The sequence below is a fragment of the Schistocerca americana genome, chromosome 3, assembly GCF_021461395.2.
Source record: "Schistocerca americana isolate TAMUIC-IGC-003095 chromosome 3, iqSchAmer2.1, whole genome shotgun sequence".
Lineage (NCBI taxonomy): Eukaryota > Metazoa > Arthropoda > Insecta > Orthoptera > Acrididae > Schistocerca > Schistocerca americana.
Genome location: NC_060121.1, coordinates 607,390,642 through 607,405,374, shown reverse-complemented (window position 1 = coordinate 607,405,374; position 14,733 = coordinate 607,390,642). Strand labels below are relative to the sequence as shown.

At 44.2% G+C, this 14,733-nt stretch overlaps 1 protein-coding gene across 1 annotated transcript in view; it reads right to left on the bottom strand.

The window, feature by feature from the left end:
- Positions 1-494: 494 nt before the first annotated feature.
- The window catches only part of LOC124606829 (protein THEM6), a 105,238-nt gene continuing 90,999 nt past the window's right edge, over positions 495-14,733 (bottom strand). The window contains exon 3 of the mRNA XM_047138903.1: positions 495-864. Coding sequence (XP_046994859.1) covers positions 619-864 — 246 coding nt within the window. The 3' untranslated portion in view covers positions 495-618. The remainder of the gene's footprint in view (positions 865-14,733) is intronic.

Below are 14,733 nucleotides of genomic sequence, written 5' to 3'. Positions count from 1 at the left end.
TTAGCAACAAACAATTTTATTGCTTAAATAAAAATCACATCACATCATTTTGAAAACAAACACACAAATGGAGACTCTTTTGAATGATTGACTTTCACTCTATCTGTTAAAGCTTGGTTAATGTGAAAATTGCTGAATTGCACCACGATTTGGAGTCCACATTAATCTATGTCTCCCTATAACTGGAAGGATAAGTCAGTTCAATGATCGAAGGAGGCATAGGCATACCAACACCAATAATACCATCCCATTCGTTTTAATGTTCAAATCAACCTTCAAATTTATCACAGGTTCATCTTCTGTCATTTGGCAGAACAAAAAGTTTGTGAAGTACGCAACATTTCTTTCAGGAAACACATTGTACTCACGTTCACTTGCACAGTGTCAGGCAAAAATAGTGTAAAATCAGTGTCGTTGTCGATTCAAGCTTTTGCACTGTTCAGCTATACAACAGACTTATGGTTTGTCTTGATCCATAATGATAAAACACATCATATTGATACAAATCTTTATTAATGTCCATGGTACAAATGTTTTAAGTTTTGATACAGTGATATGTTTTAGTTACATTAATAAAACGCCAACTCAAAATATGTGGCAGCATCACTAGGAGACTACTCAGTCATTCTTGGAGGCATCTTCAGGTCTTAGGCGTGTCCTAGAAGCATCCATAGCTTCCAACCACAGCTCCAGGTCCTTCGGCGGTGGTGGTGGAGCATCGCAATGTGTCAGGTCGCGCATCATGACACGTGCGTCAGTGCCCACCACATTCTGTCGGCTCAGCACCACAGCACGCACAAAGCCATCACGTGGTGTCACAAACTGCTGTTCCAAGTAGATGCTCTTCTCATCCCAGTAGATCAGCTGCCAGCACAAGAAGAATCATGTTACTACCATCTGTTATATGAGCCCTACATCCACATGTACAGTGGGTAGTCATAAAATTTTGATTATCACCTCAACAAATAAAGTCCTGTAATTAATTATTTTTTATCTACAATCTGCAGTCCTGAAATCCCTGAACCAAAATACTGTAACATGGTGCTATGGGAGACAAAACACTGTGCTCCCGCTACTGCTTACACCCATTCAAAATTACCATGAAACCAAGGTAGCAGCACAAATGTTGCACCTGTGTCACACCTATCCAGATGTCTCCTTTAGCCACCTAATCACCATAAATCCCAGGCAAGTTAATAAAAAGCAGCAAATAGGGAAAATTTTTAAACTTCTGGAAAACACTCATATGGGATATGTAGCAGTAAGAAAGTAAGAAATAGGAAAGCGCCAGCACACCAGTCAGGAATGATAGAGTGGAGAGGGCTGGGAAGGAGACATCAGCCAATTGCATGCTAGCCGACCCCTCTCTAGGATGACAACATGACAGCAGCGGCCTCTAGGTGAAGAGGACATAAGCACCACTCCCTACTGGTCATCACCAATTCTGCCAGTTCTATGGAAGCATCAAGACCAGTGACCTGGATAGAAGCATCCACTGTATTACTTCACATGTATTGGAATCACTATACTGGAGGACAATGGCTATATTGCATGTTGCCCGTTACTTGCAACACATCTATGTATTTTTCAAAGTTAAGTACTGTCATTGATTCATTTAGTAATAAAACTCTTTAATACGATTTGCTTGAAATGTTGTCTAGCAATCCGAGAAGCAGGTTTCCTAGACACCCCATCTTTGACAACTAGGCAAGAGTCAAGAAAATCCACATCAACTCTTGGAAATCATCAGGGACAAGGGGTTGAGCCATGAGTTTCACAGTACTCCACTTGACACAGTTGTTACTGTAATCTTGCAGTAAAGACATGTGGCTTCCATGAATGGCAGCATCCAGCCACAAGTTCAATTTTAGTGTCCAGTTTCCTGAATGGGCTGTGAAAAGTGTCATTCCAAGTCACTTTGCAAACAAAAATTCAAACCATTTCTGCATTACATTCAACTGCTTATTCAAATACATGTAACCTGTACTGAATGTGAAAAAATATTGCATTGGGACACAGTAGTCTTCTTTCTTTCACTTCTTGAAGTTAATCAGAACACTAATATTTGGAATTTCCTTCCTAAGCAATCATAAAAGAGGAAAATGAAAATATTAGTCATGCCAGTTTGCTTCTGTGAATTGTGTGAGAGAGTTTAAGACACAGTGAAGAAATTTCTCACAGTGTAACTTACTGTGCAGTGTAACTAGCTTACTGAGACAGCTAGTTAATGAAATATTCAACAATAAATTCATATAGGAGCAGGTGATAAGCACTTCTAATGAAGTACATAATAATTTGTAATTTTTATTATGTTGTTCTGTCACCTGCATAAATAATCATTTATCATCATCTGAAATAACTTAATGGCTTTCAAAAGACAAAATTCATCATCTAATTCATCAGATTCTAACTTTGTGTATAAATGTTTCTTTACAGTCAGTTCAACAGATTCAAATGCAGTTAAGACAGATTCAAATGCAGTTAAGACAGAAATTTATTCATATAATGCAATTTTTGGGTAAAATGTATAGAATTTTCAAATAGAAGTTTCCAGAAAAAAATTTAATGTATCATAATCAATGATTCAAAATGTAAACATTTTGAACATAGTCAACATTTAACATGCTTTTAAGGACATTTCCTTGTACTCTAACTAAAACATTCATATTTCGAAAATAATTGTTAAAATCTAAAATTTTAAGAAGTTTTGTATATATGAAAGGACACTGAGTATGACATTCATTGAAATGTCACAGTATCATCTCCATCTCCATCTATACTCTGCAAACCACTGTGAGGTGTATGGCAAAGGGTATATCCCATTGTACCAGTTATTAGGGCTTCTTCCTGTTCCATTCATGTATGGAACATGGGAAAAATTAGTGTTTGAATGTCTTTGTGAGTGCAGTAATTATTCTAATCTTATCCTAATGATCCCTATGTGAGCAATACATAAAGGGTTCTACTACATTACTAGGGTAATCATTTAAAGCTGGTTCTTGAAACTTTGCTAACAGACTTTCTTGGGATACTTTACAACTATTTTCAAGACACTTTCACTTCAGTTCCTTCAGTATTTCTGTGACACTCTCACATGGATTAAACAAACCTGTGACCATTCGTGCTATCCTTCTCTGTATACGTTCAATATCTGCTGTTAGTTCTATCTGGTATGGGTCCCGCACACTTGAGCAATATTCTAGAACCAGTTGCACAAGTGATTTGTAAGCAATCTCCTTTGTAGCTGATTGCACTTCCCCACTGTTCTATCAATAAACCAATTCTACCACCTACTTTACCCATGACTGAGCCTATGTGATTACTCCATTTCATATCCCTAGAAAGCGTTACACCCAGGTATTTGTATGAGTTGGTTGATTTCAACAGTGACTCATTAATATTAAAGTTATAGGAACCACATTTCTTTTGTTTTGTGAAGTGCACAGTTTTACATTTCTGAACTTTTAGAGCAAGTCACCAATCTCTACACAATGTTGAAATCTTATCAAGATCTGATAGTATATTTATGCAGCTTCTTTCAGATATTTCTTCATTATAGGTAACTGCAATATCTGCTAAAAGCTTGATTTTACCATTAATATAGTCTACAAGGACATTAGCATACAACATGAACAGCAAGGGTTCAAACACACTTCCCTGGGGCCAAAGTTACTTCTACATTTGATGATGATTCTCCATCCATTATAACAGGCTGTGTACTCCCTACCAAAACCCCCTCAATCCAGTCACAAATTTCACTTGATACCCCCATATGATCATACTTTTGACAGTAAGTATAGATGTGGTACTGCATCAAATGCTTTTCAGAAATCAAGAAACACTGCATCTACCTGGTTGCCTTGATCCCAACCTTTCAGTATGTCATGTGGGAAAAGTGCAAGTTGCCCTTCACATGGTCAATGTTTTCAGAATCCATGCCGTTGGGGCCTGGAGCTTTGTTCACTTTTAACAGTTTCAGCTCTTTCTCAACACCACTGACACTAATACATGTTTCATTTATCTTTTCAGTAGTATGAGGATTAAATTGAGGAAATTCTCCTGGGTTTTTCTTTGTAAAGAAACATTTGAAAACAGAGCTAAGCATTTCAGCTTTACCCTCAATTTCAGTTCCTGTCACATTTGCTAGAGACTGGACACTAACTCTGGTGTCACTAATAGCCTTTACGTATGATCAGAGTTTGTGTTCTGTGAAAGATCATTTGACAATATCCTGCTACAGTAGTCATTAAAGACATTATGCATTGATCTCTTGACAGCCAAATGCATTTCATTGTTTTATACCTTGTGTGCAGCACTCTCTGTTTCTTTAGAAGTTTCTTTACAGTGACTGTATACTGGGGAGGATCCCTCCCATTATGAACGGTTCCACTGAGTACGTATCTATCCAGTGCATGGTCAACTACTCTTTTAAACTTGAGCCAGAGTTTCTCACATGCTCCTGCCCTGTGCCAAAAGTTTCAAATTCCTCACTGAGATACGACATATCTGATTTTTTATTTAGTTCACTGAACACATAAATCTTTCTGCTTGTTTTAGTTCTCCTTAGTACGTTGGTAATCATTGCTGCCATGACTGAGTCATTGTCACTGATACCAGTTCCACTGTGGAGATCCTCAAGGTGGTCAGGGCTATTTGTTGCTATTAAATCTAACATATTTGCATCAACAGTGGGGTTCCTAACTACCTGTTCTAGGACGTTTTCTGAGAAGGTATTTTGTAAAGTTTCACAGGATGCTTTATCACACCCACCACTAACAAAACTGAAATTTTCGAATTAATTGTTGGATGATTAAAGTCTCCACTGATGATTACAGTATGACTGGGGGACTTACAAGTCAACTGATGTTTCCTCTGAAGTTTTTGGTTACATAAGGAAATGAGTCTTGTGGACGATAAAATGAGCCAATTATCATTTTATGCTCACCCCTGGTACTGCGTCTCGCTTAAATAATCTCACATGCAGCTTCAATTTCTACATCGGTGGATTTGAGTTTCTTGTCTACTGTGACAAATACACCACCTCCAATTCCCATTTGCCTATCCTTTCAATATACACTTAAAATTTCTCCAAATATCTCACTGCTATCAATTTTAGGTTTCAACCAGCTTTCTGCACCTAGTATTATGTGAGCTTCACTGCTGTCATGATTGCTTCAAACTCTGGTACTTTGTAGTGAATGTTTCGGTAATATACCATTAGCATTTTAATACTCTCACCTGTAGAAGGCAATTCTTTCTATCTTAAATTGATAATTCTGGGTTTCCTACAGGTTGGAGAGTAACCTAATCTAAAAAAAATCCTTGTGTGCACCTCACACACCATCAACTACGTGAGTAGCAGTCTCTGATGTGTAGTGCACACCCTACAATTCTCAAACCTTTGGCTCAAATCCAGGAAATCACAGTCTAGCTTGTCACAGAACCTTCAAAGTCTCTGGTTCAGTCCTTCCACTCGACTTAGGACCAAAGGTCCATAATCAGTTCTGGGGACAATGCTGCAAACTGTAAGCTTCACTGAAACTCCATGTACATGGCTGGTCTTCTTAACCTCCTCCACCAGTCGCTGGAGTGAACCAAGAATAACCTTGGAGCCCAGACACAGAAGCCATCATTTGTTCCAATGTGTGCCACAATCTGCAGTTGGTTGCACCTTGTTCCCTCAATGACTGCTGGAATAGCCTCTTTAACATGTTGAAGAAAGCCCCCAGGCATACACACTGAGTGCATCTGATGTCCTTTCCTGTCTTCTTGTGCCATTTCCCTAAGGGGTATCATCATTTGAGTTAAGTTTGAACTTCTGATGATTAATAGACCATTAACCTTTTGCGTTTGCCGCCTCCTGACACTGGACAAAACACGCTTCCCTAAAACATGTGAAGTGAGTTCCACTGGCTCAGTTTCAGCTTCAGTGAAAGACAGCACCTCAAACTTGTTGGTTATGGGGATCGGTACAACATCCCTGGTCCCCATCCACCCTGTACATGATGCCTAAATCTACCATTGACACACCACTCACAGTCAAGTGGACGGGTAATGACAGATCTAGTACTTTCTGCAAAGGAAACAGGATCCACAGGAGAGGACAGTACTCAAGGTACCTCTGGTACAGATATCAGAGCTAAACGACTCTCAGAAGCTCTTCCAGCAGACAGATTCACAGCAGCTGCCAATTGGTTGATAGTAAACTTCCTGGCAGATTAAAACTGTTTGTTCGACCGAGACTCGAACTCGGGACCTTTGCCTTTCGCGGGCAAGTGCTCTACCATCTGAGCTACCGAAGCACGACTCACGCCCGGTACTCACAGCTTTACTTCTGCCAGTATCTCGTCTCCTACCTTCCAAACTTTACAGAAGCTCTCCTGCAAACATTGCAGAACTAGCACTCCTGAAAGAAAGGATACTGCGGAGACGTGGCTTAGCCACAGCCTGGGGGATGTTTCCAGAATCAGATTTTAATCTGCCAGGAAGTTTCATATCAGCGCTACTCCACTGCAGAGTGAAAATCTCATTCTGGAAACGTCCCCCAGGTTGTGGCTAAGCCATTTCTCCGCAGTATCCTTTCTTTCAGAAGTGCTAGTTCTGCAAGGTTTGCAGGAGAGCTTCTGTAAAATTTGGAAGGTAGGAGACGAGATATTGGCAGAAGTAAAGCTGTGAGTACCGGGCGTGAGTCGTGCTTCAGTAGCTCAGATGGTAGAGCACTTGCCTGCGAAAGACAAAGGTCCCGAGTTCGAGTCTCGGTCGGGCGCACAGTTTTAATCTGCCAGGAAGTTTCATATCAGCGCACACTCCGCTGCAGAGTGAAAATCTCATTCTGGTTGATAGTAGTTAGGGCGATTTCCGGCTGCTTACAAACGTCAGTCAACTCATCCCTTGTTTGAGAACAGCATTCACAGTGGGGCTGCATTTCGGCTGGTACAATGTATTACAAGGCAGTGAACAAATAACTTTTAATTAAGCCCATTGATTATCCTTTAATCTGTTGAGCTAAAAAGTTGCTAATTCCTTATAATAATTGAAGGAGATACGCAACACGAGATTTCTGTTAAGGCAACACAAACACCTGTGGTAAAAATTACTAGTTTCTTAAAACGTTTTGATGTTATAGTTGCTAGCAAATTCAAAAAAAGAGTTAATTTACGATAAATGCAGATAATATATACGTTTACTCCTCTTTAAGGAAAAACTAGATGTAACATGATATGTTAATCAGAAAATCTGCTTCAGTAACTAAATCACAAACGCCGATTTACTGCAGATTGCTCGTAGATTATGCAAAGGGCAATGGTAGCTTCCGAAAACTCTCAAAATCGCACGTTTATTTGCGTTGATGTACAATGAAATTCATGGGTGATCTATAGCGTGCTTTTGGCCGCAGTGTTGATCGCTGATGAATACGCTATGCGATGTTGGCCGGCAGTCGGATGAAGCGCTTACGTTCTGTACGTGAGGTGACGGCGCAGGCGAGCGGGATGTGGCCCTGCTGCGTGAGCGTCTCCCGTATCTTGGCCGGCTGGACCTCCATCGACGCTGCAACACCCTACCAGCTGGCTAATCAGTTAACGCCAGTTGATCGACCTTCGTCGCTAATGCATCGTACTCAGCCCGCGCTACCGTGGTGGCTGTACCATAGCAGAAAACGCGCCGAGAAGTACCATTCCTGTTGCTCGGTTCGGCGCTGGAACAGGCGGTGGGTGACGCAGTAGTTGTCTGTTCACTGAGGTGGCTCGTGGAAAACGTAAGCCGGCTTGACTTTGCCGATAGGATCAGTGATACGTTTCCCTTTCAGGGGAATGTCCAGTGGTGTCGACCGGTGTAGCGTGGTCATAGAGCTGGTTCGATGCCATCACTACGTAGCATCACGTGAGCGCACAGGTTGAGGTCCTTGTGCACGAGCAGCGGGCCGGTGCCGTGCCTGGATGGCTACGGGGGGCGTACCTTCTGGATGTGCTCTTCGAGCTGCTGCTACGAAATCACAGGGTAGTCTCAGTACTTCCGCATATACTAGCTCGGCCGAGAAACCACCCAGGTCGTGTGCGTGTGTGTGTGTGTGTGTGTGTGTGTGTGTGTTTCGGAGTCTGTGTAGGACGACTGGTAAAGCTTCAGTCCACCTATTTGTATGCCACATCATGGCTGCTTTTAGGGTGCGATGCCATCGTTCCACCGTTCCACTGCTTACCGGGTGGTAGTTGGTTGCCCGAAGATAGTTCTTGCCGCAAAGAACTGACAGGTTTGCGAACAATTCGAACTCGAATTGTCTGCCTCTATCGGTGGTGACGTGGAATGGGCAGCCAAACCGGGATATCCAATGCGACACAAAGGCATGCGCCAAGATCTCGGCCGAGGTATTATCTATTGGTACTGCTTCTGGCCAACGAGTGATCCTGTCGACGATGGTGAGCAGGTAGCGTTGGCAGTATGAAGGCGGCAGTGGTCCGACAACTTCAACGTGAACATGTGAGAATCGCACTGCGACGTCTGGGAAATTAACTTCTGGGGCTTGTACGTGTCTGCCGACTTTACTGCATTGGTACCGGAGACAACGCTTCGTCCACATTCTATAATCCTTCTTTGCTCCCTGCCACACGAAGCGATCTAGAACCAGAAGGAGCGTAGATCTCGTAGCTCGGTGACTTAGACTGTGTAGGGAGACAACACTACTTGCCGCCGGAAGTTCGGAAGCAGGTATGGACATGGCCTGGCCGTGGACACATCGCAATACAGTTGCACGCCAGAATCAGGAGTGTCTACGGGTTGTAGTTACAATAAAGTCCGTACATCTTGTAACAGGTCTTGCAGCTCTTGGTTTGACCTCTGTGCTTCTGCGAGTGCCGCGTGGTCCAGAGTAAAGATGCTGCCGACGCGAGAGACAGTCCACCGCGATGTTGTCGATCCCGGAAATGTGTTGAATGTCCGTGGTGAACTGGGCAACGTATAGCGGTTGATTGTGTTGCCTCGGCAAGCAGTTCAGATTGTTTTGCAAGAAGGCGAATGTCAGCGGCTTGTGGTCTGTAAATATTGTGAAGGCGCGAGCCTCGACATGAGGGCAAAAGTATTTGACAGCATCGTACCTCGCCAGCAGTTCGCGGTCGTACGCGCGCCATTTCTTTTGCGAGGTGGTCAGCTTTTTAGAGAAGAGCTAGCGGCTGCCAGGCCTCGTCACAGCGTTGTTGAAGCACGCCACGTATCACTGTCTGGCTCGCATCTATAACCACAGTCAACAGTGCATTCGGCTTGGGATATGCCAACAATGCCGCGTCCGCTACAGCTTGTTTTTTTTCCTCAAATAGCGCGATCATGTCGTCCGTCCAGGTAATTGTCAAAATGCCTTTAGCCTTCGGGTCTGCCAGCCCGACTGTCAGCTGCTCTTGACCTTCAACTGCATGCGGCAGACGTCGCCGATAAAAGTTCAGCATCCCTAGGTAGCGTCTTAATTCTTTGCAAGTGGTCGGCCGGGGCAGATGGCGGATAGCCTCTATTTTGACCGGAAATGGTAGCGAGCCTGAAGGAGTAATGCGGTGACCTAGGAAGTCAACTTGCGACTGTCCGAAGATACAATTCGCCACGTTCAGCACAATTCAATAATCACTTAGCCGTTGAAAAACCTCGACCAGATGCTGGCGATGTTCTTCTGGCGAGGCTGAAAAGACCAAAACGTCATCGAGGTAAGCGAAAAAGAGAGACAGGCCTCACAGCACTGAATTGACGAACCTTTGCCACGTTTGTGCCGCATTCCGGAGACCAAAAGTCAAAAATTTGCTTTCAAATAAGCCAAATGGCGTAATAATGGCTGTCTTCGTTATATCTTCGTCGGCCACCGGAATGTGTTTGCAGGCTTTGCCACAATCTAGTACACTATACACACAAGCGCCGCTCAGCGTGCAGTTGAAGTCACGGAGCGGAGGTGTCGGGTATTGTGCGGGCTTTCCCACAAGGCCGCCACGCACCACCCGTTTTGGGGATGAGGTGTAACGGTGAAGACCAGGGGCTGTCAGACGGACGCATGTTGCCCTCTTTGATCATGTTATCAAACTCGGCCTTAGCTATCTTTAAACGGTCCGGCGCCAGCCGTCGCGGTCGGCAGGAGATCGGCGGCCCCTCAGTTGTCTTGATACAGCGCACGGTGTTGTGCCTGACGTCCTTCGGCATGCCCGGTGGCTTTGTTAACGCTGGAAAGTCCTTCTATAGCGCGGCATACTCATCGTCAGTGGCGGTAATCAGCCGGGCAGATTGGATGAATGTCTGGCGCCGGATACGCGCGCCGCCAGCCCGGTGGTCCGGTCTAAAAGGCGGGTGTTGGTCATATCTGGCAAAAGGTTATACACTACTGGCCATTAAAATTGCTACACCACGAAGATGACGTGCTACAGACGCGAAATTTAACCGACAAGAAGAAGGTGCTGTGATATGCAAATGATTAGCTTTTCAGAGCATTCACACAAGGTGGCGACACCTACAACGTGCTGACATGAAGAAAGTTTCCAACCGATTTCTCATACACAAACAGCAGTTTACCGGTGTTGCCTGGTGAAACGATGTGATGCCTCGTGTAAGGAGGAGAAATGCTTACCATCACGTTTCCGACTTTAAATCGCCTACCGCGATTGCGGTTATCGTATCGCGACATTGCTGCTTGCGTTGGTCGAGATCCAATGACTGCTAGCAGAATATAGAATCGGTGGGTTCAGGAGGGTAATATGAAACGCCGTGCTGGATCCCAACGGCCTCGTATCACTAGCAGTCGCGATGAAAGGCATCTTATCCGCATGACTGTAACGGATCGTGCAGCCACGTCTCGATCCCTGCGTCAGCAGATGGGGACATTTGCAAGACAACAACCATCTGCACGAACAGTTCGACGACGTTTGCAGCAGCATGCACTATCAGCGCGGAGACCATGGCTGCGGTTACCCTTGACAATGCATCGCAGATGCTGAAGGCATTTTGATAATTACCTGGACGGACGACATGATCGCGGTATTTGAGAAAACAAAACAAGCTAGGCCTATAGCGGACGCGGCATTGTTGGCTCTGAGCACTATGGGACTCAACTGCTGAGGTCATTAGTCCCCTAGAACTTAGAACTAGTTAAACCTAACTAACCTAAGGACATCACAAACATCCATGCCCGAGGCAGGATTCGAACCTGCGACCGTAGCGGTCTTGCGGTTCCAGACTGCAGCGCCTTTAACCGCACGGCCACTTCGGCCGGCGCGCGCGCACGCGGCATTGTTGGCACATCCCAAGCCGAATGCACTGTTGACTGTGGTTGTAGATGCGAGCCAGACAGTGATACGCGGCGTGCTTCAACAACGCAATGATGAGGCCTGGCAGCCGCTAGCTCTCTTCTCTAAAAAGCTGACCACCTCGCAAAAGAAATGGCGCACGTACGACCGCGAACTGCTGGTGATGTGGCCTGCGACGGTGTATTCAACGACGAACCTGCGTGACGGATGACAAAACGTCATTTTTTCCGGATGAATCCAGGTTCTGTTTACAGCATCATGATGGTCGCATTTGTGTTTGGCAACATCGCGGTGAATCCACATTGGAAGCGTGTATTCGTCATCGCCATACTGGCGTATGACCCGGCGTGATGGTATGGGGTACCATTCATTGGTTACACGTCTCGGTCACCTCTTGTTCGCATTGACGGCACTTGAACAGTGGACGTTACATTTCAAATGTGTTACGACCCGTGGCTCTACCCTTCATTCGATCCCTGTGAAACCCTACATTTCAGCAGGATAATGCACGATCGCATGTTGCAGGTCCTTTCTGGATACAGAGAATGTTAGACTGCTGCCCTGGCCAGCACATTCTCCAGATCTGTCAACAATTGAAAACGTCTGGTCAATGGTGGCCGAGCAACTGGCTCGTCACAATACGCCAGTCACTACTCTTGATGAACTGTGGTATAGTGTTGAAGCTGCATGGGCGTACCTGTACACGTCATCAAAGCTCTGTTTGACTCAATGCCCAGGCGTATCAAGGCCGTTATTACGGCCAGAGGTGGTTTTTCTGGGTACTGATTTATCAGGCTCTATGCACCCAAATTGCGTGAAAATGTAATCAGATGACAGTTCTAGTATAATATTTGTCCAGTGAATACCCGTTTATCATCAGCATTTCTTCTTGGTGTAGCAATTTTAATGGCTTGTAGTGTAGTATGCCAAGAAATCTGCTCCTATTATTGGCCCTGCCACATCCGCCACCATGAAATTCCGAAAGAAGGCGTGGCGGAGGCCAAGATCCAGTTCTATTCTTTGCAAGCGGTACGTTGCAATAAGCGAGCTACTCGCGGCCGCCAGACAGAACGACGTATGCGCTCGGCACTGATATAGCATCGTTCGTGGGTAAATGCATAAGTCGGAACCAGTATCAATGAAGTACTTTCAGCCAGTGGTACCAGCACACGTCCTTCTGTGCCTCAGATGATGGCGCAGGCGAGTGGCACCTATGGTATGTTGGTCGGCTGCCATCTCCACCGACGCTGCAACACGCTACCAGCTGTCTAATCTATTGCGTCAGTCTATCGACTTTCGTCGCTAATGCATCGTACTCCGCTCGCGCTGGCGTGGTGGCTGTACTCCCGCACTAAAACACACACACAGACACACACTAGGCGGCTGCGGGTCGCTACAGACTGAGCTGTGAACCACAAACGCTTATTTGCTACGGAATAAATTACGTACTTATCCAAAATACTTGTAGCGGTAACTTACGTAAACTTAGTTTTGCAAGCGCCCGAAAATTCTCGAACTAGCCTATTTCTCATGTAACTGTGCAATGAAATCAGAGAACGATTGTTTTGAACGAGGAGAAGCCTGCTGTTCTCAAAAATTTTACAAGAATATAATTTGGTTTAAACCTACGATTGACGATAACTGTAGTAGCTTATCACGACACAAGCGAATGTTCAAAATTTCTCAATATATCACAATACAAACTGCTGTTCGTACAATCAATGAAAGATCACGCAGAAGCGACGCGAACAGGAAAATGTGCGAATCTAGAGCTCTACATCGGCACACGATCTTATACACACGGTCTCTCACTCCTAAGCTGGCTTTTATATGTAAATGAATGTGCGTATTCCCCACATTTTCCCCCTTTTCTTAATGTTGTCTCCTTGATGTAAACCCAAACTGAGAGCTGTTCACCAGTAGTATATGCTGGGAAAGTCCACATTCACAAGAAAGTTCTTCGCTTCCTTAACGTTAAACATTATTTCAGATGGGTAATTTGTTTATGGTTAATGTGTTGTCATACCTAAACCGTCATGAATTTTTCATTCTTCATTGTAAATCAATTCCAGTTAAATTGTAATAATGAAACACTTATTTGTAATTGTTACTCTTTTATGTAAGAGTTAGCACAAGGCCAAGTAATTTACTTCTTGATTGGTTGCTGAGAAGTCATCAGTTTGTATCAACTATGTCGGATATTTATTTCAAACAAATGTATCATTGTTCAACAGTTTACGTGAAAGTTTGATCCTGCTGTAAATGATGATTCAATATATAATTACGTAACATGAAAAATATTTCGTTCAGTATTTTGGATTACAGTCTGGACCTGTTGTCGACCTAGACAACATGTCACGTCACCAAATAAGTATTTGTTAAAAATCTTCTGTATGCCTCATACCACAACATTATGTGCAAACACGATTTTTTAAAACTGGATACACTGTAGCAGCTGTAGGTAGAATATGTTAGAGCGCTAAAACTTTTCTCAAGTGAAAACTATTTATTTTACTCTAACCACAGTATTTGCTCCGATGACTGTGTGACAAGTGTGCGCTGTACTGAGATTAAAATCCTTGTTCTATTACTTTTGCGGGCACTGCACAATCAATCAAACTTTTCAAATTTCAACGTTTGTGTCACTCACAATTCCTCTACGAAACTTTCGGTTTATGTTTATTTTGGAAAATAATATAACATGTTGTCGTTTCATATTTATTATACTTCTCAATTAGTGTTTAGTGCACTTCGAGAACGTTCATTTGAACTAATTTTGCTGCTTTAAACTCTTGACCTTCTCCACTCGTTACCCCTGTGTGCCTAAAAGAAAGGTTCGAAAGTATCCTTTAACAACGCCTCTCGATGAACTGAAATAAGTGCTGTCATGCTGTCGCCTGATCAGTTCTCAAAATCCAGTAGATTTACAGGACAGAAACTGTTAGTGCATCTACATGACCCTCCTACAAATCAATTTAAGATACATGACAAGGATATGTTTTATTGTAGCGTATACCAAAGTTTCATTCAAAAAAGCTGTCAAAACTGGCTGGTTACACATACCTATTTGAGTTGTTTTTAATGTAATGATCTCTTCACGATCCCCACAGGCCAGAGGCTGCATGTGAGGATCTGACAAAGTGCAAGACAATGATTCTTCAAAATTTTTTTAAATTCTCTCCCTCACCCTCTCTCCCTCTCTCCCTCTCCCCCCTCCATCTCCCCCCTCCCTCTCTCCCCCTCCCCCTCCCCCTCTCCCTCTCCTTCTCTCCCCCTCCCCCTCCCCCTCTCTCCCTATCCCCCTCTCTCCCCTTCTCTCCCCCGCTCTCCCCCCCTCTCTCCCCCTCTCTCTCTCCCCCTCTCTCTCTCCCCCTCTCTCTCTCCCTCTCTCTCTCTCCCTCTCCCCCTCTCTCTCCCTCTCTCCCTCTCCCCCTCACCCTCTCTGTGTCGTGTGGCAGCTCGTTGCTAT